This window comes from Strongylocentrotus purpuratus, unplaced genomic scaffold (assembly GCF_000002235.5).
Source record: "Strongylocentrotus purpuratus isolate Spur 01 unplaced genomic scaffold, Spur_5.0 spur5_scaffold_5, whole genome shotgun sequence".
NCBI classification, from domain to species: domain Eukaryota; kingdom Metazoa; phylum Echinodermata; class Echinoidea; order Camarodonta; family Strongylocentrotidae; genus Strongylocentrotus; species Strongylocentrotus purpuratus.
In genome coordinates, this window is record NW_022145611.1 from 26,088,236 (window position 1) to 26,114,751 (window position 26,516).

Sequence of the window (26,516 nt, forward strand, 5' to 3'; positions counted from 1 at the left end):
GGAGGGGGGGGGGGGATATAAAGGCTTCCGGGCGACTCCAACAGAAACCATAAGAGACCAACATAATTTGTCTAATGGTCTCTATTGGTCTCTATGGGATTTTCGACCTGGGCAGGAAGAAAAATCAACAAAGGTATACTTTCATAAACATTACCAGAGAGAATAGTGTTCTATGCAACTTCATTCCACTGTAGCTAGGAGATATAACCTTGGATGCCATTTTCTTCTAAAGAGGTTTGCATTACAGGGGCATTCTCCTAACATGTGACCTCCACATAATTGCTTGAATGAATAGGACTGGACAAATCAAAGAAAGAAGTCTTATCACGGTTGAGAAGTTTCACAAAGGACCATTCAAAGATGGTGATCTACATTCTTCCATAAGACATACAAAGGATATAGGCATGACTGAATGATAATAAAAGGCCTTCTGTGACTCACAGAAAAGAGCACTCAAGAGATGATGATAATTGGACTGGGTCTTATCGTTACTTTGGAGATTTCTTTTCTTTCTTTGGAGTGGAGGGGGGGGGGGGAGGGGGGGGGGGGGGGGTAATGCTGGTCAAGACTATCCCATATTTCATGTTAAAACTCTAGCTGGGTTTTTATCTTTTATTCTGAAACAACTTCATAAATCTAGTCAACAACTATATGCATACAATCTGAATCCTAACTATTAATAATGCAACAAACTTGAAACACATGAATTAAAAATAGTTCATCTCTGGGCACTCAGGGAAGAAGTATTACATGAGTTTTAATGCAGGACAAAAACTGCTGATTAGAGCACAATTTGCAAAGTCATGAAAAAGAAAAAAACAAATATGATGTACAAAAAGGCACTCACTTTCTTAGTAGGCACTCAGTTCACACACTTTCGCTTTTCCAAACCATTTTCGGAAGATAACGGATACAATAGATATGTATAGATACAATAGACATCAACTGCTCCGTTGTGTCTTGTCAAATTACTTTTACTGTTTGTTTTTAAAGAACCAAAACTTTGACAGAGCTTATAATTTCATTCTCACCACTCCACTGCGCAATAATCTAGATAATTAATTGACCCACACACACTGGACTCCATGTAAGATTTGTGCTTTCTATTACATCAGGAGACATTTTGAATTAAGTTATCAAAGGGTAATTTCTGAAACATCACTTATTGTCTCCCCTCCATGCACCTCTCCTTCACTGGCACTCTCCTCTTCCTTCTCATCTAACCCAGCAATAGAGGGCAGTGTAACCTGAAATGACCTCTGTGTCATACGCTCCTCCCTCCCTCTCATAGCCACCCCAACCTCCAGCGAATCTTCCGAAAACATCCCACTTGTCGCAAGGAGACTTGAACCCCTCGGCCCAGCACCGGAAGCGTTTAATCCCGTGACCGAATTATTAGTCTGGCCGAGAAATTGTGAACTCTCGAAGTCACTGGTAGCTCCACCCAACCCTCCTTCTGATTGGCTGAAGGTTTGGCTGAGGTATCCTGATTGGAGGTAAGCATCCATGTTCATAGCGTCTGGTGTCATGGTATGTCTGCCTGGATCACTGACCATGGAGGAGTATAAACCTGATCAAGTGATGAACAACAGAACAAGAATAAAGTTTCTCGAAAAAAAAGGGTAATTCATTACACAACAGTATACAAAAATAGTCAGCATTGTACCTACAACATCACTGTGTTATGATGAAGTTGCCAATTGGTCTTTAGCTATTTGTCATATTTGTATTATTTAAAGATTCATGACTTATTTAATTACTTGTTTGATTTGCCTTGAATCTTTTGATATATGTGCTCTGCTTTTTATAATAAGAACATATATAGGGGCTGTCCCTTTTTCTTTAAGCTAGAATACAAAGGATAGATTAAGGATGTGTTCTGATACACTAAATGTCCATGCATTGACAAAGAATGACGATAGATTATCTTCTTACTTGCTGGTAGTGGTCTATCTATGAGTGTACCTCCAGCAGTCATATCAGCCTCTGCCAAGTCTTCTTCTTCCTCCACTTCCTCATCCTCTATCTGTTCTGGAGTCCTCTGCCTTCCAACCTGAATCACCCTGGCTACCGGACTCGGTTCTGGAGTCCTTTGCCTTCCAACCTGAATGACCCTGGCTACCGGACTCGGTGCCACCATCAGCTGGGAGGCACTTGCCTTTGGAGAGATGTTTTGATTAGAGGGTGTATCATCAGTACCCTTCTTCACAGCATCTTCCCCCTCCTCTCCATTGCTCCCAACTTCACCAAGGGATCTTCTGTGGTCCAAACCCGCCTCGGGAGGCTTCGAGTGGTAGGCCTCCTGGTAGAGTAGACGCTCGGCCGGTGGCATGAGACTTGGGCGTTGCCCCTCGCTCACCTCCCCCACGCTGCTGCTGCTTGCGCTGCTGATGCTGTGTGGTGAAGAAGCAGCTGTGGGATGCATTCCTGCAGGGGGTATGTGGCCAGGATGAGGGACACCAGAGGGCGCCTGGCGAAGACGAGACAGGAGGGCTACGACTGGATCTCTGGTGAGCTTCAGACGGCTAGGGTCCACTTCACCTTCACTCCTGGGTTCCTCCTTAGAAGATAAACATTCAAAATATAAAATGAGTGTTAAGGCTTCTCCTGCAATGTACACAGTATATCAAGTGCATCAGTACAAACAATCATATTTGGATTACTTTTATTCCATTTAAAGCCCGTCGGCACTAGTTTGGCCAGGAGGGATTAGACCTCCCTGTGTGGTCATTGACAGGTGGTTATCTCATCAAATCAGCTCTCAATTAACATAAGAAAAAGGGGACCATGGGGGAGCAAGGGTACCGCTTAGGCACTGTTTGCTATATAGAGGGCGCAAAGTAGTTACAAGCAGTGCAGTCCCACATTAAGGATCACATGACAGATGGATGGAGGATTGATGGAATTACAAAATAAAAATACAACAATATTTGATGGATTAAGCAGGGATTTAAAAAAAGAGCCATTACAGAAAAGATGTAAGACAAGAAGGGAGGTCAAAGGTCAAAGAGAGATATAGGGAGATATAGAGGATGTCAAAGTAGAGAGCAGAAGTAAGAAGAAGAAATGCTGAATGTATACCTGATCTTTGTCAGGGTCTGTTGGTCCTTTGACAGTGCTGGTTGTACTGCTTGGTAAACTCTCATCAAAGGCCGCCATCTCTGAAACACCTTTCAGATTGGAAGAAGATAACAAATCACAGAAATTAGACTAATGCATTGAAGTAAAAAAAAAAAAGGAAATACTGATTCTATCACAAACTAATTTACCATTAGAAAGCAAGCAAGAAGGAACGGGAAAAATCAAAGAATAAGCATGTGCCAAACAGTAAATTTAACCTTGAAGATTAAACCTGACGGATACCGGCGCTATATAAATAACCTTATTATAATTATTATTATAACAAGTTTGGAACATTGAACAAAACAATACTTTCCATTCTATACTGAAAAGCAAGACCCCAGCAAGGTTAATGAATTAAAACTGATGCTGATGTAACAGCAAAATCACAAGGATACCATACAATATAAAATATTCTAATTTGCATTATTTGACCATATGTCTCACCAAACAAGGTTTCATCTGGTACCCGTCCCTCTTCCCTCTCACTGACCAGCCATTCTCCCTCAGATACCTCCCTCCCTGTAGAATGCGTAATGGTAGAGTCCGGGGGTGTTGACTCAGTAGTGCTGGAGGATGCTACACTGGGTGGAGCAGGGGTGGCAGCCTTGGTAGGGGGCGGTAGAGGGGATAGTGTAGGGGATCGAAGGCGTGGCTCAGGACTGAACAAAGTATATGAGGAAGAAAAAACGAAAATAAATTAGACTTCAAATCATAGCATAGATCCACTATACAGCATTTATTGTTTCTGGTAATATTAATTTGCCAAACGGAACAGTTTTATCCTTTCTTTGACAATTAGCTAAATCTCACTTTAGATGTTTCACTATGAGCAGCTTTTCCAGAATTTAAGCTTATTTCATTTCATAACATTAAAATGTAGTCTGACAAACCGATATAACTTTAAATACTGAAAAATTATAAATTAAAAATTGGAATAGTGCTTATTAACATGCAAAATCTACTTGCCACAATGGAAGGTTACCTCACACACACATACTGTTGTACAGAAAAGAAGCTGGTACTCTTTACTTTACCGGTATGTGTTTACATGAAATGAGATGACACTAAATAGTGGTTGCACTAATTGGCATTGGATCAATTGGCAATGTACTATCATGTCAAGGCCCTTTACATGAACATAGTACAATAAAAGTTCACTTACACACAGTTTCTAGCATTTCATGAAACAAAATCGTCTGTTTGGAGCCAGAAGTGTATTAACTCAATTAATGCCCTTCTGGCTCCAAACTCCAGATATGTTTTGCCCTGATTTTGCCCTGATGGAATTTCAAAGGTCCAGAATCATCCTATCAACCTATTTTAAACACTAAAATGCCAATCATCTATCTGATATGATGTTTGGATACAAAACAAAAATGTATGAAACTGACTACTTTCTATTTCGGGGCAATTAATTCCCAGAATTTTCCTTTAATTGAAGTGTTTTTCTCAAATTTCCTGACTATTCCACGACTTAGACGGAGCTCATTTCCCAGTTTTCACTAATCTCTTCCCTAGATAGCTAGGAAGCTTATAAACCCACCTTGGAGTACGCAATGTAGCCTGGAAGGCATCCTCCTCTGGTTCTGATGCTACCGGACTCCTTGGCTCCGGGGTAGGAGTAGGGGTAACCATGGGCTCGGAGGGTACACCCACCAGGGACGTGGGGGAGGAAGGAGGTGAAGGAACCGGTGTCTGGGGCTCCTCCCCTGGGATTGGGGGTGGTGATTGGGCGTTGATGGGGGGCGGGGTGGTGGGAGGGGTGGTGACGACTTCTGGACCTGGTGCGGCAATGGTGTTTGCTTCTGGTGGAAGGAGGGTGAGAAAGAGGTCTATGTAAGTATCATGAAGAAACCATAGTATCAATGGTTATCAAATCATACTAGAAAGGATAATACATGTATATGAAAAATTAAAGAAAATTTGTCCATAAAACCATATTCTTCCTCTTTCAAAATATAATATTAAGGAATGGACTTGTTGGATAATCTACATTGCAAGCATTTCTTTGTATAGCTTTACTTCAATTAACAAAAACAGAAATGTATTTCATACCAGCTCATTAACATGCATGATCTCAGGAATACCATACTGATGGAAATTCATATATATACATTAAAAAAAAAAAAATCATACCTTGAATTACTTAATTATTGCTGTCCAAAATCTAGTCAACAATCCTGTAGCTGGCAATCATGAAACTAGACAGAGTAGGCAAGCCTGAACTGATTCACTGTTGGGTTATACATGCTAAAGACATTAAAATGCAGAAGGCTTTTTCAGAACCTAGACAATCGTGCAGTAATTGGTCTTTAACAAATACAACAAGTTCATCCCTCTTTCCTTACCTTGGTTAGAATTATCTGAATCTTTCATCAGATCTTTCCAGCTCTCTGTCTCCGACTCGGCTCCTCCTGATGCTCCCTCCCCCATCTCACTGGCCTCTGGGGTAGGGATGCGATCCCTAGGGGTGGGGGAAGGCTCTCTGGACAGGGCTACAAGGGGCGAGGCTGGTGGAGTAGGCTCAGGGGTGGGGATGGGTGAATGCTGGCCCATCTGCAAGTACACACAAAAATAATATGACAAGGATATACCTTTATAATAATAATAATAATATAATATCATAATATGCCATGTTTACCCTGAGTAGCCTCATCAGTATTAATATTCTTCTACTTGGGGACCCCTGCCATTATATTATTACCCGGGTGTATGTGCTTGGATGGAATGTATGTGCTACAAACGTTCAGATCATATGTAGAGGCCTTCTCATCAAACTTTGTTTGTTGGTATGAAGATAACAGTCGCTTCCATTTGGATACAATCATCATTAAAAAAAACTTCGGAATAGTACAAAACACAAGCAGCTCCATTTCGAAACCTTAACCTACCTCATAAGGGAAACCTTGCTATAGATTTATTCACTTCACTTACGATCAAGGGTGCAAATTCTTGCCTAGCACATTTATCTTTAGATAAAAAAAAAATTTTGTTCAGTTTTCTCTCTTGATAGTGGTATTAAATGGGTATCTGGAAGGAAAAAAATATTTTTGACCAATGGAATATTATATATGGCAGCTTGGCTAAAGCATGAATAAAAATATTGGAGGCCCAGAATCATACCTTATGGCAACGGAAATGAGCACTAGCTACCCAAGGAACCATTACAATCACCATCACTACACTATCTTTTAAAGCCTGTCTGTACTAGTTTGGCCAGGGGGATTAGACCTCTCTGCAAGGTCACTGACAGGTGGTTATCTCATCAAATCAGCTCTCAATTAACACAAGAAAAGAGGATCATGGGGGACCAATGGGCACCGATTAGGCATTGTTTGCTATTTAGAGGGCACAAGTAGCTATAAGTAGTGCAGTGGGGTTTTAATACATGTGAAAGTTGCATTATCTATACTAACAGGCTGTGGTGTGGGCCGTCTGGCATCATGAACAGTTGGCATGGTAACGGATGACCTCTCTCTTTGATGCTGACCCAGGCAGAGGGCGATCTTTTCTTCCAGCACCTGCTGGACAAGACTGTTAACCAGGGTGGGGTTCACCGGTTGTCCGGCATCCACAAAGAACTGCAGACCCCCTCCCCCAAGAGCACTAACTGGACAGCAAGGGTATAGAAAAAATAACATATATGTCACTCAAATTTTCATTGAAAGATTCTTGAAGGTACTAAAAAATGCTTGTAAAAGTAATGTCATTATGTGTGTCACAGTTTGTTGTTAAAGTTATCTAAAGACTCAGGTGTCATTTAAGGAGCTGCTTACACAAACACTCTATATCTTAAAGATTGTATGACCTTTGGGGACAAGATGTGAAAGTCTTTGGATGACCAAAGATGGCATGACGACTACGTCATAATCATTCCAGCTAGAAAATAAATTTATTTGTGCAGTGTATAGACAAGAATTCAAACTAGAATATACTAGAATATACAACAGCCATAATTTGCAACACCTAGAATAATCCCAAATATCCTGCCTCAACCCAAACAATACGGTAGCAGCTCCCAAATGTTTTCATGATAACAAATTTTATTGAAACATAAAAAAAGTTCTAATAGGGTTGATGGAGCCTTATGTATGTCATCAATGACCCTCACAATTTAGAAAGACCCCTAATTCTGTAAAATCAAACATAAAGAAATGCTTCTTTTAGGCAATATAAAATATAAGGAGATTGCTTTAGGAGAAATTAAAATTAAGCTCTGTCTAGCCGTCTCTGTCTATTTTGTCTACCAATATCTCACCGACATGATCAGAGTCTTCTGAGGATGATGGGCTGACAGGCCTGGCACCATGGACGGTGCTTGGCTGCTGAAGTCTCTCTGATTGCCGTAGATGAGTCCCACTGATAAAACGAGACATCAACTCTTGCTCAACCCTTTCACATAACCAACAGAGAACAAATCAAATTATTTAAGAATCATGCATGCTGATCCTTCATGCTTCATCAGATTTTATTGCTGTTGGATTGAAGAATATGCATACTTCTATAAAGAAACACAACATTTTCTAACTTCAATGAAGATTGTAAGAGTAAAAGCCTTTTTAATACCATTGTATGTTACCTATGGTATAGCATTTGATAATCTATTTAGGACTTGGTGAAAATCTGTGTTCAAGGTATTTCAACAGTTTATAGTGGTCTTCCCCTTCCATTTCTTGAAATGGGTATCAAATAAGAAATAATTATTCGAATTCTGCAAGTCATTTATTTCTTGCTAGTCTAAAGCAAGAGTAATAATTTTTAAAGCATAATAGGACATTGTTTCGTATGTGATGAGAGGTAAATGAAATAGTTTACATAATTAGAGTAAAACCTAACATGAAAAGGGCTCAAGGATTTTTTTAAATATTTTTGTTTGTTGTTGTCTTCACAAGCAGATAACCTTTATTTAACAGGTTGCAATTAGTACAGATCTTTAATGAAAAGGGAAGGGTTAAAGAGGCAGGTGACTTTTATAAACCGGAGGATACTAAATCACTTGGGGGAACCCTTACCAGTCAACTGCTCTGGTCTGCAGCATCTCCATCCTTCTGATACCAGCAGCCAGCTCATCTGATGAGGGCTGGATACCACCTGCTGGGTGGTGGTGGTGGGATGGGGGTAGCTGCTGGGGTGGGAAGGGTGGTCCATGGTAGGAGGGTTGCCTAGCTGCCTGCATCCCTTCCATGGAGATACCTGGGATCTCTGGTGATGGGGGCTTTACCTCCTCCTCCTCCTTCTCCTCAGATGGCTGTATAAGCAATCAAAGATGGGGTTATGGAAAGAGATAGATGGCGCTGTTAGCTATTTAGTAAGAAGACGATTTCTAGATTCTGATATCTGCAGTACATTTTTTTTTTCTTCATTGGAAGTCATGCATTTTTCTAGTTGTGAATGTAGATATTCACATTTTTATGTCAATGTTCATGTGAATGATAAGTACGGTAAACCTTTGGGAATTTTGAGGACTAGCAACTGTTTCAACATATGCAATACAACAAAAAAATGGGGCATCTCGTAGACATACTAATCTAAGTAAATATGCTATGCTTACGAAGTTTAAGAAGGGTATATGTAAAAGTACATGCATTATCATTTTTCATTAAGAGATGATTGTACCTGTGTGTTTACCTGATGTGGTGGCTGTGCTCCAGGGGAAACTCTTTCTTGAGGTGATGGGGATGGGGTAGCTGGATTGGAATCAATGTCCACATTGGGTAACCTCTGAACAGGGAAGAAATCAATGCATGTCAAATTAGAATTTTGGAAGATATTTTATAAAACTTTGAAATGTAGTGAGGAAGGTCAGCTTTAAGATATCATTCATTGACATTTGATTAATAAATAATCATAATTCAATTCCTTTGTTAGATAAAAATCATGATGAATAAAAGAGTTTTAAGTGCTTTAAAAAAAGGCATATTTTACAAACTTTACAAGAACACAAGAGAACATATAATTGGACACATACTAATAACATTCTACATTATGGACAATAATGAGGGCTTTTTACGGCTTTGTTTGATGATAATTGCTTTCTGCATTCCATGATGTGTCGTTTTACCTGTACAGTGAGGTCTCTTTTCTCTGGTTCCATCTTATTCTCATCCTCATCTTTGACATCAATCAGGGCCACGTTAGACCCCTCTACCGGTCTAACCGGTGCCCCTCTCCCATTGCTGATGATGGTGACAGGCTGGGACATCCCCACCCCTAACCTTGGCTCCCTGAGGGGTATCGCCATGGGGATGAGCTGGCCGTCTGCTGGGTTGGGGTGCTGGGCGGGGGCGATGACAGGTGCATGACTGGGTCCTGCTGGGTAGGGGCTGAAGTAGTACTGAGGTGCGGAGGTTAGGGGCAGGTGGGTTCCTACTCCTCTGCTCCTGCTCTTGTGTGTCTCTGTTTGCGTTCTGATGGGTCTTTGAATTGGGGCTATTATGTTATATGTTAGAGAGATGAAGAGGAGATGGATAGCAAACCAGTTTCAATAATGGTTGGTGAATTACTGTTCTTCAATTCTCTGTCATAATTAAAAGCCAATACCGTTAGATCAAAGATGAAGTTGTAAGATCTTGAAATGTAACAGTATGCAGCATCAATTAGAAGATGACTACAAGCAGGCTTGTGGTTAGCAAAGTATGTTTTATGGTTTTTGTATTATTGTAAACCTTGCATTTAGTACACTTTTGTGAAAAAGTTTACAAAATGCAATGTAAAGAAAGAGAGGAATATCTAGGGTTCATAACACTAGTTTGAAAGCAAACAAAAAAGAGAAAGGAATCACTACTCTAAGACAAATGGTTGGCAGTACCCAGCATGGTGTGAGATGAGGGGTAGAGACCGGGGGGGGGGGGGGGGGGGGGGGGGGGGGGGGGGGGGTCCACAAAACATGTCTTCAGTGATAAATGACATTTTTTGTTATAAGCTACTGAAATCCTTGCTTCTGATTGGTTATCAGCAGATTTGTTCCTGGTTTTTGTCATTTGTCATTGAAAAAAGGCTTTGTGAAACGGGTCCCAGGGGTGTTGGTGGGATGGAGAGAGGCTTGTACCTTGAACTGGAGAAGCATGATGAGCAGCTATCTTCTTAGTCTTGGTAGGTGTCTGGTTGGCAAAGTGGAGATAGGGGGCATCCCTGAGTGTGGACCTCTGTGACTGAACACGGGTGTGGCCATAGATGTGCTTGAGATAGCGCTCATCATCCTGCCCTCTACCGGTCGGTTTGGAAGTTGGTCTGGGCTAGATAGAGAATAGATCAGACAAAGCTTAGTGGTGCATCATAGAGGTGGCGTAGTGGAGTGGTTTAATCACTTGACTGGAAATGCAAAGGTCATGGGTTCGAGCCCTGGCTTGACACGTATGTCATTGAGCAAGGCATTTTATCTACATTGCTCTTCTCCATCCAGGTGTTAAATAGGTCCTGGTAGTTGGATTTGCATGTGCACGCCCTTAAACAAGGCTACTAGCTGGAATGGTTCCAAGGGAGTGGAGAAGGTGCACCAGAACGTGCAGAATAGTTATTGAATCCAGTGAACGGGTAATAATAATACTGTAGCATTTTGATCAGTTAATGGTAAAGCATTTTATAAGAAACAAGTTTTATTATTTCCTACAGTTGAATGGATCAGACATTAAGGGTAGAATTTGAATTTGACTTACGGTAAGGAACATTTTTTTCCATCTTTGCAAAATCTTGGCAGGACATGTGTACATACCCTGCGGGAGTGACATTGCGGTTGCTGTATCGAATATTGGAATCCTACTTATACAGTGATTTTCCTTTATGAAATTTTAATCTAATTAATTTTGTTAAGGGCGTTTGAGATTTTCAACAAAAAAAGAAATAAAAGATATCAACTAGTCAATTTTGTATGAACAAAACGTGTCTAAGTAAATCTGAATACATTGTGTCATATGGAACATTGATTTGAATAAAAAGTAAATGTTGATGAGAGACCATCAGGCTTAATAAAAAGTAAATAAAAAGTAAATATTATTATTATTATTATTAATAGATGGATTTATTGGACAGCAATATTCCATGAAATCATTTGTGTTCAATCATAAGAAACATACTGGAGATTTTAGGACAGTTGTTCTTTCTTTCAAGTTCTCCTTGTTCCTTTCTGTCGAATCATCCTCTTGCTCCTCCCCTTTCCTAGGTCTGCGTAAACCGGTGTCTATCTTTGCCTGCACCTTCTTCTTGCTCAACTTCCCCAGACCTGGCCCTGCTGATTGCTGGCCAACTGGCTTGCTTGTAGGAGGTTGTTGGCCCTGCTTCAGCTGTTGTTGGTGTGGTCTTTGGGTGATCTTGTCTGGAAGAAGTCTTGTTGGAGGTGAGTGGCGACCACTTGGTTTGTTGATGTGAAGTCTACCTTGTTGTAATTCTCTCTGTGGCAGGCACGCAAAGGCAAAGAAAGACTATAATTTAATTACCGGTACTACAAGTTTTATTTTCCTTGTTAATCACTTAGATACACTTGTCAATTAATTTTATTACGCACTGTATAACTTCTCATCTACTATGATGTATGTAGTTTATGTAGTTTACTTTACATTTACATCAAATAATGTGTGGACCGACTAAAGTTAAAAAGTGATATCCATGACAGATTATTCATTGAGGTCATTGAGGTGGAAATAGAATTCCTAGAGTTGAAATATGCAGTAGCGACTGGCAAAAAAAGTTCTTGATAGTTATGGACCAATTATAATATAATTTATATCATACCTTGATCTCTGTATCAATAGCAGCTATTTGTTCATCAACAGCTTGCTTCATTCTGGCAAAGTCTGATCCATCTCTGCAAATAATGAGGAAAACAATTGCAATGAATTTGACAGAACTGTGACCATAACTGGCATTTTTTCTAATATAATCAAGGGAGATAACAAGAAAGAATTGATCGACAAACATACAAGTAAAACTGTAACTCAAACTTAACAAGGTCTAACGACTACAAAGTTAGGAAAAAAGAGGAAGAGTAGGGAGAGTGAAAGAGAGAAATACAGAGAGGGAAGAGGGGAGGGAGGGGGAGAAGAAGAGAAGGAGAGAAGAGAGATGGAGAGAGAGAGAGAGAGAGAGAGGGAGAGAGAGAGAAAGAGAGAGAGAGAGCGAGCAAGAGAGAAGAGAGGAAAAAACAACAACTGAGAGACAGAAAAAGAGCAACACATACACACAAAGACAAGGCCAAATCAATCAATGATCTCCATCTACCACTTACCCCTCCCTACAGATGCTCTGGATGACTTGATAGAAGTGCTCATCATCTTGTGTCCTAGCAACCGTGTCCAGATTCTCCTCTAGCATCTCCTTGGACGTCTGCACCTTCTTGAGTAGAGCCTGAGCCTCTGCACACAGTGGGGTGAGGACAGGGGCGTTATGCTGGGAGGGGGACATTGTGACATGGGAACAGGGAGGGGGCAGGAATGCTGGCCCTGTCATGTGAACATCTTGAGTTCTCCTCTACAATGAATATAAGAATAGGATCACAGATTTACATTTATTAATGGAGTAACAGTGAGATGTGCTAAATGATGAAATTTGAATATAACATTATAACATTTCTCCTATTAAGTGTTCATTTCCCTAATGAACTAACATAAAATAGAAAAACTACATACTGGAACCAGTAAACAAAATTCTCTCTGAACAATCCACATTATAATTCATTTGGAAGAAAATATCTTTCAACATATCAAAATAGATATATGTATTTGCACCACTCAATTGGATTAAATTAGGGGGCAATTTTATGGAGCTTTAACTTTCTCATTTTCTCTTTGTCACAAAAATAATATGTTTTCACCAAGAAAGCCTTTCTTTGAGTTGAATTATATTTACAAGTACATCAGTTTTGACAGGTATAGCTGATCATGAATTTGCGCATGGCAACTCACAATCACAGATAAGTTTCTGATTCTTATTCAATCCTCAGCAGATGTAATAATATAGTTACCAGATAATCATCCAGAGGTGCTGGTTCCAGCCAAGCTTGTTTTCTCCTGTCCATATCCCTCTCTGCTTCCTACAAAACCATTAACAGATTTATACATATTCATTAATACATGGAAATGTTTAGTGCTCTTTGATTTTTTTTTTATAAGGACATTATCGTGAAAATTATCCTGTACAAGATAAATGTTTTCATAAACGAATAATATGGCATAACAAGAATGTTTTTTACACAGATTGGTTTAGTTGTGGAATAATTTATCTAAAGGACCACTTTGAAGAAGGAATTTATTTTGTCTGTTAAAGACCTGTCAGTATGATGACTTGAAACAAGGAAAAGCAAGCAAAATCTTTTACTCAATTATACTAAATTGAAGAAAGCTATTTCAAAAATATAGTTCAGTGATTTTCACTCTAGACAAGTAGATCCTATTCACTCTCTAGCATTTATTGAATATGAAAAGAACAAATTTGTCTCTGATTATATCAAACATGTTGTGGAGTACGCTTTTAATATTGATTTTGCATGATATCTCTCGGGATGTTGCATCTGGCTATCACCTTGAGCCTATAAAACAACTATTCCTCTCATAGCAGTCATTATATCTATACTATCTTATCTTTTACCTGTCTGAGCTTCTTGGATATTTCCTTGTAATGCCTGTCTGGTGATGCTTCTTGAAGAGTGTTTCTTTTTCTGCCTTCTTCCTTCAATCCACCAGTCTGTTCAAGAAAATCAGAAAATAGAAAGAAATACAGATGCAATGAAGAAGTTCTCTTACCCACACTCTCTACCATCTCTCCTTTATCATCTTGCATTCCATTGTATCTTCTCTATCACCCTTCACCTCAACTGTACATGTACATCCCATTGCAGTTCATATAGAAACAAAGAGAGAAAGAGAGAAAGAGAAATAGAAAGAGAAAGAGAGGAAGAGAAAGAGAAAGAGAAAGAGAGAGAGAGAGAGAGAGAGAAAGAGAAAGAGAGAAAGAGAAATAGAAAGAGAAAGAGAGGAAGAGAAAGAGAAAGAGAGGAAGAGAAAGAGAAAGAGAAAGAGAGAGAGAGAGAGAGAGAAAGAGAGGGAGGGGGTAAATGAAATATATAATATAGGAATTAAAAGAAAGAGATGTAGGCCTATGCAGATAAGTACTAACCTGTATTGTTTGTTTGACTTGTTGGTTGAGTTCTCCAAGTTGTCTGGCTATTCTCTGTGCTCTCTTTACAGTAGGGCTGGTAGAACCTACAGATTGATCAGACTCATTAGTGGGCCTGCATAAAAGATAACAAAGTATTCAAAATATTATTGTCATCATGAATTTATGTGTATTTTTGGGGTTTTGTTTATATATTTGATTCCCTATTAAGTCACCTATCACTGAAAGGAAAATAATAAGTGAAAATAATAAGCAAAAGTAAATCTTAGACATATCCTGAATCTAAGTCATTTAACTATCAAGCTAATCTACTCATCTAAAAATCTCTATTCAGAGAATAAACCTTACTTATCAAGTAATCATAATCATAATCATTACAAAAAAATAGTACTTAAAACTGAAAATGAGTTCTCAGAATGCATTGCAACTTTGAACTCCATATACGATAGTTCCTCAGCTCAAAATCATCAACAGCACCCTCTCTTGACGAGCAGAAATATCTCTCAAATCCATCTGCTCTTCCTTCTGCATTTTAAATGATATCATTTCAAACATCCCTTCAACAATCTTTTAATCAGTAGCATTACAGAATTAAGAATTCTTGTATTAAAAAAAAGGATATTTCCTCTTTTCTCTTAAATATGAGGGAGAGACCTATTCATGTGGAGAAAATAATAATTGGAGAAAAATTCAGCATTTCAGCATTTTATTGCATATCTCGATCCAGGTTGAATGAAGTGTTGGAGTGTATTGCATTGAGCGACTGATCAATACGAATGATATCATATGGTCAGCTCACAAGCTCTGATACCAGTTGTGCCTTTTACCCTGGAAACCTCCTCAGTAACATTTAAGTAATGGATTTATGTTTTGCCTTCATAACATTTGTATGATTTTTATAAGTACATTAATTATAGATATTTAATGAAATGTATGTTTGAGTGCTTTTACCTCATCAAAGTTGACATGGAATGAGTTGAGCGTATAAAGCTCTTAGCTTCATACAAGATATTTCCATTTAAAAAAAACAATATTGAGATTTGATCATGATACTTTTTGTTTATGTACTCTTTTTCCCCCTTTTTCCTTGCTCACTCTTTTTTTCTCATGTAATAATTTGTTTGTATTTTGTGTATTTCTTAATTATTTCTTTATGTGCTGTTGTTGTTATTGCACTTGTTTTTTTTCTACTAATGTTATTTGTTACAGACTGAAAAACAGCCTTGCAGCCCAAAGCAATTTTGTTCTACACCATATTAAAGAAGATATAAAAAAAAAACTAAAAAAAAAACTAGAGAGTTCATGAGAACAAGGTTGATCCTCTAGGCATTTATCAGTGTTAGAGAAACAACAAGTAAAACACAAGGAGCAAAGTAAAAGAAGTGGGTGAGACACTTATCATATGAAGCCAATTGGAACACCACATCCATTAAAAGGGTCGATTTAAAAAGAAGGAGAGAGAGAGAGAGTTAAGATTAACCTGATAACAAGTTTGACTGGAATAATGTTACAAAACCTTTTGAATGCTATTACAAGTTTTTGAAAACATATTTTTTCATTTGAATAGGGGAAAAGCTGGAAGTGCATATTGCTTCTTCCTTTTTAATAAAAAAAACAAAACAACTAATACCCCATACTCATACACTCTAAGAACGTCATGGAGTGCAGAGATTTTTTTTTTTTTTTGGGGGGGGGGCTGGCAAAAGTAAGAAACATTTTTTTGCTCTTGAGGGCTCTTCAAGACTTGCTCAGGGGGTGTAAGTATGGGAAGGGGTAGTAGTTTAAAAAATGCTCCTGAACAAAACACTTTTTTTCAAAAATATAACACTGGTCTATGGGGGTGGGTGGAGTATTTCTTAATGGAAAGGGGCACATGCCTCCTGTAACCCTCCAACCACCACTGCCATTGCAAAGTTCATTATTCACAATTCAACATCCCTCCAAATACAAAACACACTACATAATCATCTGTCCTATCTTTTCATCAGTAATAACATCATACCCTTACTGGTGAGGGAGATACATGCCTACTGTGACCCCCCCCCCCCCTCCTCAAAATCCACCACTTTGCAAAGTTCAGTACTCTCAACTCGATACTCTTCCAAAGACAAGAACATACTTCACAATAATCTGTCCTCTTCATGTCTTTTTTGTATGTATGTCTCCAGGAAATCTAGCCTCGATGACAGCCATGCAGCTTGCGCGCAGAAACGGGGACAGAGTACGTTGTTTAATGACATAATTTCTGCATAATGCATGAGGATGAGGAGACCCGTCGTCGGCTCGAAGGATGCTTTATCTTGTCAATGGAGAATAGCAATGAGCGATTGGAGGATTTAATCAGGTTCAAATAGAATGAATGGTGAAGAGATAATCCTCAGGGAAGGAAAGAAGATCTAGAGAAGTTATGAAATTGATTTGTTTCTCCGATGACACGTGTAACTGAATTCATTTCAAGTCTTCAACTCTGTGGTAATTAGCTACGACATTCTTTCAAGTGAAAATAAAAATGAAGAGCTTTTGATGGATAGCACTATGCATCGCCAGTATACCCATGAGGGCACTGAGAAATTTCACTGCCAGTAAAAATGTTGAATCTGATTCAATTCCCAAGAGAAATATCAGAGTTAGTATCTTGATTGAACTGAGATTTTGAACATAGAGGATAATAATGAGAAAGAAACAAGAAGAGTAAAGGGTACCAAATGTATGATAGACAAAAATTGAATGCATTCATATCAAACACAGCAAACAACAACAAGTTATTTACATATTTCTTCCTGTCTTGATCTCTTTTTTAAGCAAAGAATAATTCACAAGCAATCTATATCTCATCACATCTTCCTTTTCAATCATAGCATTTGTTGTACAAAACTTATCCAGTTTCTCTCAATTTCAATGTGTTTGTAAATATATCATATTAATACATGTATACTTATACATTTCATCCTTCTACTTTCAAGGAAGATATAGCATTAGTATTATTTTCAAAGTTGAGGAATCTATGAAGAAAAAAAAAACACTTTTCTGAAACTCAAGCTTCTGAAATTGACAACTTTCCAAGAGAGAAATGTAAACCTCCAAAAGCGATTCTTCACAAAGGTATGATATGATTTGGGTCAAGTAGGAATACATCCTGAGATAGATTGATGGATTCTGAATAAACAGGATGAGGGAATCAATTCACAAAGAAAGTGGTCAAATATATTGCTGCATGTTTGAGGAAGTTGTTGTTAAATAACATTTCTAAATCAATCCAGCATATTTCTGAAAATTTGGGATTTATGCCAAGGTTACTTGTATCAGTATACAATCCCTCCATACCCTACAGACATCTTTGCCAAAACACAACGTGACTATCTCACAGCTATGTGCTTGGTTTGACATTTCAGTGTCTTTGGTTTAAAGATGAAGTTGAGTTCTGCATGGTCATGCGATTGCATTGTGAAAGAAACGGTGTGGAATCGACCAGAAAAGGTTGATCATCTAGCATATAAGAATTTGTGTGTATTGCAAGGTTCTGGAATCATCAAAATGATAAGAAATTTGGCCAAGTCTTGGTAAAGTTACAAACACTTGCACAGAAAGATGTATATGGGACTACACGAACACGTGGCGTAAAAAGCCGCCCCCCCACCCGATTTTTACGATGTTACATGCATATTTAGAATATGAAGGCATTTGAAGAGCCATGCTTTTCAGGGAACATGTCTTAACTGATGTTCTTCCACACTTGCATGATAAGAATGAGTAATGCTCACAAATTATTTTTCACCTCTTCCCAAAATTCAACCTTCTCTTTAAATGTGAAAGAATCATGGTGGCACCCTCTTTTCTGGTTCATGACCAACCAGCTAATTTGGACGAGTGGGTGATTCGTCTTCAATCCCAAACATGTCCTCAATTAGGAATGAACTACAGCATCAAGGTCAGGGCTTTGTCAAGTCACAAGTGGATAGCATCTAATTGATCATACAGCCTCCAGGGGAAACTTCCCACATCCTCCAAACAAGCAACCACTATCAGACAGGCATTATTAACATATCAAGCAAGAGAAAACTTTTCCAAATGCCAACGGTCCATGCCAAACCCATCTTCTTCTAGATTAATGTCACTCCATGTAAATCCCACCGATAATTCAAGCAGGCATCTGATAAATTGTTGACTCTCTCAGAGATGCATCTTCTAGGAGCTTTCCCCGAAGGGCGACAAACCACTTGCCGACTCCGCCCTTCGCTTCCTTTGGCGTGTCGCTTCTCTAGGGAGATCTCACATGGAAATGACGAAAATCATCAACATCATTACCAAATGTCTAAGTGTCAACGTCAGCGTTATGTGGAGTAAATTTGCATTATCCCCCAACCCCCCTTCGCCATCGAACTAATACTTTACGCTTAGGGTGATGCCATCTATTTTGTCAATTACAATCAGATTGAGACCTAAAGGCATATTCGCCCACAGTATGCCATCTATTATTTAGTTCGATTATGCCCTCGTTAATAGGCAAGGCCTTTCCACAGATGACACAGTAAGTTTATCTGCTCAATACTGAAAAAAGAGAGAGAGAGAGAGACAGACAGAGAGACAGAGAAAGAGAGAGAGAAGAAAGAAGAAAAAGAAAAAGAAGAAGAAGAAGAAGAAGAAGAAGAAGAAGAAGAAGAAGAAGAAGAAGAAGAAGAAGGAGAAGGAGAAGGAGAAGGAGAAGGAGAAGGAGAAGGAGAAGGAGAAGGAGAAAAAGACTGCAGTTTGATAGTGACACTGAAACAATTTGCCTTTCTTTTACTTATTGCAGTTGTTAGATAAATTCAGTTGCACAAGAAATTCAGCAAGAATGAAAACAAAAGGATATAAACAAACAAAAACACTGCCAACTGAAGTTCTAATAGTAGGTGTAAAACAATTAACCCATGTTTGCAGAAATATGAATATTTAAAGCTGTGTTAACTCAGATTAGAGTTTGTGGAACATGTAGGTTATGAAAAGATCAGACTGTATCCCAATAGATTGACAAGAGAAATATCTACATCTGGCATAACTAGAATTGCTTCATCAACTTTAAAACTAACCGCATTGATCCAGTTTCGGTATGGTAATTAAATCTAACCCTTTTCTTATGAAACCCCTACTTTCTATACAGTCTAGTGAGTTGACCTATGCAATCAAACTCCCAAGTCATTGTGGATACAATGACCCCTTAAAATTCTACTTCTTATGGCAAAACTTCAAAATAAATTTATAAACAAAATTGCATGACACAGAACAAATGCTCAATATCCTTGAACTTTAAATGTTTTGGGAAACAGATCTGTTTTAATATCAGCTTGTATTATCCACTTCAAGTGTGGCCACCCTGATCTTTGTCAGCAAATTGAAAACTGTACTTGCTCTGAACTTTACAAGACTCTTGTGAGAAATTCTTTTGGACAGGATTTGTCAGAAGAGTTGGACGGAAAAAGAAAGAAAAAAATCGATCCAGATTTGGCTATGACATATCTCTGATTAATCTCCTCAAAAACACAGTCCCAATTTATCTCTCTCCAGCCTAGCCTAGTCTGATGATATGACCTCACAGCCACACTGCTTCATTTCTTCTCCCAAGTTGTCGCAACAGCTCATCGGTTGTCATGGTAACCAGAGTGTTGGGCTTCTTCTCCGTCTTCTGGCTTCTTGGGATTAATGTCAAATCTGAGCTCTTCACCTCTGATGCTTGGCGATGGCTTCCTGTCTGTAGCCGCCGTCGCTAAGCTGCTGGGGACCCCGCCCGTCTCCTGCCCTCGCTTGACACTATCTATATCAGATCTCTGCGCTGAATGGTACAAGTGCATGTCCATCAATTCGTGGCTTCAAGGGATATATCACACATGAAATAGACGTGGACCGCCATGTCACCTACTTCTCATATTTCTTACTGGCCCAACAGAGCTCTGTAACCTCTAAAAAAAAAAAAATTATCAACACATTTGTTGTTGTACAGACATGTTTGATGCCAATTTAAGTTATAATTTATCCTTCTTACTAAAGAAAAAATATGGACATCTTCATAAAGTATGTTGGCTTAAATTGTATCCACGTGTCAGCAACAATGCACCATTTTGCTTCTTGATTCTTGGACATTTGATTTGATGAGAAATACTGTTGGCAGCACTAGTCCTGGAACAAGTACAGGTTTTGCTATTTAAGCAAATTAGAAAGCAGCCCTTAGACCTATTCTCTATAATTTTGTAAGCCAACAGACTTACTGCTGATATTTCTCACCCACCACTTAATCTAAGCCGTCAATAATACAGATGTAAATCACTGATACCACCCTTACTCATGTAAGCCCTATTGATAGCTTTGAAGTCATCCCAAGAAAACAAATCTCTCCCTTCTATTTGAATTATCAGCCAGGGAGGACTACTTATAAAGCAATCTGGAAAGCATCTAACCGCCCTGATGGAAAACATCCCAAATGTCATCATGTCGTAGTCGTGGGTGGGGTTCCTTAGTGATTGCTGCGGTTGTAAACCAATGGGGAAAGCTCTGAACTTCATAACAAACGTGGGGTTGATATAAGTCAAGGTCTCCTCACAGATATGGGCGGAGCTAATTGACAGGCGGGACTGTCAGAAAGTTATAGCTCTAGCACAATTCATTAAATTATTTTCTATACTATTATATTGTGTAATAGTCTGGCGGTCAAATTTCCTCATGTGACTTTACATATCTCGCTGATTTTGCTCCTATCTTTATCCCCCTTTCCTCAGTGCATATGACAGGTTCAATGAGAGATGGATATAGGTATATAAATGGTAGTAAAGAAGAAGGGAGGGAGAGATCGAGGAAAGAAAGGTGAAAGTAGAAAAGTGATAAAGACAGAGAGAGGAGGATTTCTTTTTTTGAGGTGGTGGGGGAGGGGGGGGGGGGGGGAGTCGAAAGGAAAGAGGAGAGAGTGATGGTCTTCAAGCACAATTTATAATTTGACAGTGACACTAAAAATATGAATGGAGAGAGAGAGTAAGGAAAAGAAGGAAGCAACTCAAGCACAATTTTCATATTTATTGTTTTTGCTTTCAAACACTCCTTTGTACAAAAAATCAAAACATTTGGCAGCTGTAACCGATAAATGATCTGTACCCTGTATATCTTTCACTCCTCGGATTGTATTCCATCTCAATCCCCCGCTAGAATCTGATCTTTGAGCTCTAGACCTAGACAAGGAACCCCCTCTCTCTCCGTGCACGCACTCCACCCTGATTCTTACCCGATTCCTCTCGGCCCGCTAGTTAGGAGACACATTTCCTGTATCACTTGGAAAAGGAGGAGCCGTGTCAAGAAATCCCCTCAAATCTGATGAAAGCTTCAGCAGTCAAAGCTTTCCAAGCAGACTGATATCCTCCACAAATCTTCCAAATGATTTCTTCTTCCTTTCTTTTAATTTGAGATTAATCAATCAATCTCCAAGGTTCCCTACAGATTTTGGAATGATTAAAAAATTAAACGAAGAAATTAGCTTGGTAGACAGTTTAGGCTGTGCAGCACAATTAATTTTGTTTAAATATCTTCATCCCTTTATAAATACTACGTGCCCCCTTCACAAAAAAGAACTCAGAATATGGTCCACATATCCACTGACTTTTCATTTACTGCATGACATCTTAAAGGCAATACTAAATGGTTAGTATTTGTAAGGATCACATATATTGACAACTACAAAAGGTTTTAAAAGAGTCTGAGTGTTTGTAGGATTTTTTAAAATAAAGGGAAATAAATACTTCAACATCTCTAAGCAAGTAAAATTACTCTGTACCCTTATAATTGTATTTCAAATCTCTCCTATTTAGCAACCCCTTGGTCTCTGTACATACGTGCTTGTATATGTAAGTGACATCTGCTTGACTAATATGACATGCTTGGATTTGCCTTGTCATGAGTTCATGACAAACTGCTAAATAATGCACATTATCTTTCATGTGCAGTGCTTTTGCTATTAATGCAAAGTTGACTTGAATTTCAGCTATACATCCATCATGATTATAGCTGCCTCCCCATTTCCCCTTCAGGTTTTTTCCCCTTCATATTCTGCACTCTAATATCTCAATTGTCTCTTTCCCTTCCTTCAATCCTACATTTCCCTTTCTCTTGTCATCGCTTGTTGCTTACGCCCCCATCTTTTTATTCAAGGTTATCATAGTTTTACATATTCTTAAATTAGCATTTCAATTTAAAAATTTACATTTTTGTCCATATTGTTCTGATTGTAATTATCATATGTTATCTCTCCATCACATTTTACATTGTTTTCAAAGAATCTTTTTTTAAAGTGATTTTTTCCAGAGGGGATGGTGGTATTTTCTTATGTTATACAAGCAAATGTAGAGTATGTGCGACATGAAATCAACAATAGAAGTTGAAAGACTATAATAAGAATTCATTAACAATGTAGTTTGATAACAGGGAGTATATTTCTACAACAAAGGGAAACGCCCCCAAATCTAGCTTTGAGCCTTTCTAAAATCACAACTCTTCTCGTCTCTTCATCGTCAAGTATTTCAGTGTTAACATCAAAAGAAAGAAATCAGTCCATCATTGATTTCTTCCTAACTCGAATCATCTACGGGAATTATCACATTACAGATTCCCTGAGCAGCTGATCTATCTACTGGGGGTTAATACACCATGAAGCAGACTGCTTTCCATATCTGTATGGAGCCTGCCAGACAGTCTCTCTGCCATCTCCACCAGGCTACAGCTTATATGAAGATTGAAACTAAAAGATGAGCTTTTGAGGTCAATCGCAGTCAAATATGACCCCCTCTTTATTATTTACCACATTGAAAATACTCAAGAAATGCAGAGAGGGTAAATACAGCTAAATGTTATATCTAGTGTACAGCTACAAGATTCATATAAATCATACTTGAATCTAACCTATCGACACTAACATGCACCCAGGACACATGGTCGCCCCAAATCTAAGTCTGGACCCCCTAAATGTTAAAGTTTTTAAAACAGGGCTCATATATAAAGACTGTAAAAAGTTTAGTTCCAAACCTGTTCACAAAAAAATTTAGTGTAGAGTCCTACCTTATGGTCATACTCCTATCTCTAACTCCAGCTTTATTATAATCCTAAACTTTACTAAGACAAACTAACAGATATCTATACTATTCACATAGCATTGTAGTCCTCAAAAAATCTTAGATGTCTGTCATGTTTAGATAATAGATACCTACATTAGGATTTTGGAAACACTGCACATATCATTTATTCTAGTATTGTGGGCATATTTCAAGCCCATGAAAAATTCTGTGGAAAAAATTAAAGCCTACCCAATTCACAATGTACTTAATTATATCTTCTAAAACTGACCCAACATCTTTGCTATAAAAGCAAATAATTATGTTTAAAGCATGACTTTAGATCTTTCAAGATGCTGTCAGGAGTTCTCTTTAATGTTGATGTGTATTTCTTTTCTTGGTGGGCATCCAAGGAATCAAACCACAATATATTAAATTATCCCAATTCACATTTAGAGGGAGCCATTACTTCCCTTGGAATATGTCACTAAAATTCAGCAAACAGAATGTACAACTCAGGCGAATTGATCAAGATGTGGTACATCTTTCATGGTTGGTATCATCTATCAACCTGCTACACAGCTGATCAGTGAGCGACTAACCCCTCATTCAGACTGGATCAATTCATTGCATAGCTATACAAAAATATGAATAGTTATACACTTTTTTTTGTATAGTCTAAAAAGGGAGATGTGACTTTTTATTGGCGAAATACCGCATAGCGAAATGGGGATGTGAGCATTGTCTCAAATGAAAACAAGAAATCTAGCAAATTTCATTGTATAGCCGTACAGTACGACAAAACTCGAAAAGTCTGAATGTCGTATAAAGGGGAATCAGAGCATTGCAATAGAATGAAAAGAATCAGGGTCCACTTGCGGTAGTGTGAAATCCGCATGTATAAGTGGACAGAGTTTATCATGAACACGCCCTGATATATGACTGAACAGCTATTATCTTGTATGTTGTGCAATACCACAGTGTCAACTGACCTCCCTCTAACCAGGTTCCTCATGTTTCTTTATATTTATATATATTTTTTTTTTTTGCTCACGTCTATGCCCGTTATGCCCTATATCCTATAGGATATTTCTTTATACAATGTTTCTTCTTATGAATTTTGTTTAAAAAACTCACTAGGCTGAACAGACTACAAAACAAGTAACCTCCAGTTGATTTGAATGTTGAATGCTTCCGCCCTAGACAGCCTCAGAAAAGAGAGATTGTGAGAGGAGCCGCGGAATGAAACGATTCTTCCAATTGAGCATTAAGAGGGCTCATGGCAGACCGTGCTTAGATGATCATGCTAAGCTATGTGTCTCTGCTAGTAACAGACATGAGAACATGGGATAGGATAAGTGATGATAGCACATTCATAACTCAGCATTGGAAGGGGTTTAGACACTTAGATAACGTCTTGAGCTTGAATGATGAGAAACTGGTTTCTATTTGGTACACTGGATTCAGGAGATCATTCAATAGCTCAAGATGTTATTATCATCGAAGAGAACATAGGGTGAAAAGAAAACAGAGACAAATAAAAAGGACTGCAATAAATATGGAAATTCATGTGCCTGACACTATAGTACACATTATAAAAAAACATATCAAATTAAAAGCAGATCTTGAACTGGAAACATTCAACAACTGAGCTGTTTAGATTGAAAATGTTTAGAAGAAAAATAAAATTCCAAAAATCTTTTAATAAAGAGAAGGAAAAAAAGATTGATAACTCTTGAGTTACTTGGAGTTTTCCCCTCAATCACAACACATGGCACCTGCCATTACACTGAGATGTCCTAAATAACCCTAAAAATGAGGACAATGGCGATCAAATGATTTCTTAACATCATGAGCATGTCATAACCTGCCACAAAATGAGGACATCTGAATCTCCATTTCTTGGAGGTGAACTCCTGAATAATAGAATAGATGTTCTTGCTCTTCAAATACAGTAAGCGGAGGATATGTTTTCCACTTTCACCCGGCTTTTTAATAAGCTGCTCTGGCCGCTCTTTGCAAGGCTCGGTTTTCTTTTAAAAATAATTAGCTTGCGAGATAGATAACTCTTGAGTTCAGAGCGACTCCGGTTTAGGATACCCGAGACCCATGTGAATCAGGACGGACGATTGCTCACGCCTGGTTACCATGGCAACCGGTGACATATCCATGTCCGCAGCACGGTGACATTACACCTGAGCGCTTCTTCACCTGTCGGCTATGTAAGGTGAGTGAGGTACAATTCATCCGTGTCTGACGGCAGCAGAGTGATTGATGGCCGTTTAAGGCTAGTCATGGGTTCCCACTGACAGCGACTCAAATCCCGGTGCGGTGTATCGGTCCCGTCGTACGATATCGCCAGATGTATTACAAGAGATGCGTTTAGACTTCCTCTGGCCGCTGTGTTGTTCACCCATTGTCTGGATTGAATTGTAATTCAAAGAAGAGCCAGGCAAAAACAAAGTGGGTCTAAATTTTCAAGTCCTTTTTCCCTTTTGGCAAATGAGGATAGTTGATTCTGGGATCCTCACACAAAAGAGTATACCGGTATAACACATTGCACTGCTTTGTTTGAAACATTAAAAGAGTAAAAAGACTGAATAATCAGAAAATTTCTAAAAACACATACAAGAAGATCAGAGGTTAGATAAAAGAGTGTTAACATTGTCATGAGTTAGTTGCCTGGGAGTTCAGGTTTAATGGGAATAAGTGTTCCTTAATTCTTATGAGTGCCGATCACAAGGTTTGGTAATGTTTATATATTTCCTCATCATCTTACCGATTAGTCAGATTTAACAGAGTACATCTAAAAGACATCCCTGCAGTGATGTAAATGCATCCTAATGTGCTGATACATGCGAAAGGTGTAAATGTGTGTGATGTATCTTGTGTAGTTGTTCAGTTGTGATCATGCATCATCAATTATTTGTATTACATGTCATACATCATTCCATAGAAATGCTTTACCGATTAATACCAAAGAGATGGAGATGGAGAGAGAGAGAGAGAGAGAGAGAGAGAGAGAGAGGGGGGGGGGGGTGAGAGAGGAAGACAGAGATAAATAGGGGTTAGAGGAGAGAGATAACTTGTGTGGAATGATAAATGACAAGGGCAAGAGAACTAAGATGATTGATCACCTAAAAACAAAAACAGAACAGAATCTTACTCAAACTGTGTAAAAACAATGTGTGAAACTGCCTCATCAGGGGAAAACAAAATATACTTGGG

The 26,516-nt window shown here is 38.6% G+C and overlaps 1 protein-coding gene across 1 annotated transcript; it reads right to left on the bottom strand.

Moving 5' to 3' along the window:
• On the bottom strand, positions 1-25,459 carry LOC100889473 (TALPID3 protein). Its single transcript, XM_030999146.1, has 19 exons — positions 25,389-25,459; positions 14,230-14,344; positions 13,702-13,797; positions 13,079-13,147; positions 12,344-12,585; positions 11,851-11,923; positions 11,196-11,510; positions 10,172-10,358; positions 9,185-9,552; positions 8,752-8,844; positions 8,136-8,371; positions 7,382-7,515; positions 6,540-6,733; positions 5,472-5,679; positions 4,667-4,928; positions 3,568-3,782; positions 3,082-3,170; positions 1,936-2,560; positions 1-1,570 (listed from the first exon to the last, which is right to left on the bottom strand). Exons 1-19 carry the CDS (start codon positions 25,457-25,459, stop codon positions 1,137-1,139), a joined length of 4,026 nt encoding a protein of 1,341 aa, XP_030855006.1. The 3' UTR covers positions 1-1,136.
• Between the last annotated feature and the right edge of the window lie 1,057 nt (positions 25,460-26,516).

What these genes read in the sequence shown, in the direction of transcription:
- LOC100889473 (XM_030999146.1), bottom strand. Translation starts at nt 25,459, where the DNA reads ATGGATATGTCACCGGTTGCCATGGTAACCAGGCGTGAGCAATCGTCC. An exon ending in AAAGAGACCTCACTGTACAG is followed by an intron (nt 8,845 to 9,184) that starts GTAAAACGACAC and finishes TTCCCTGTTCAG; the next exon opens with AGGTTACCCAATGTGGACAT. An exon ending in GCTACATTGCGTACTCCAAG is followed by an intron (nt 3,783 to 4,666) that starts GTGGGTTTATAA and finishes TACTTTGTTCAG; the next exon opens with TCCTGAGCCACGCCTTCGAT.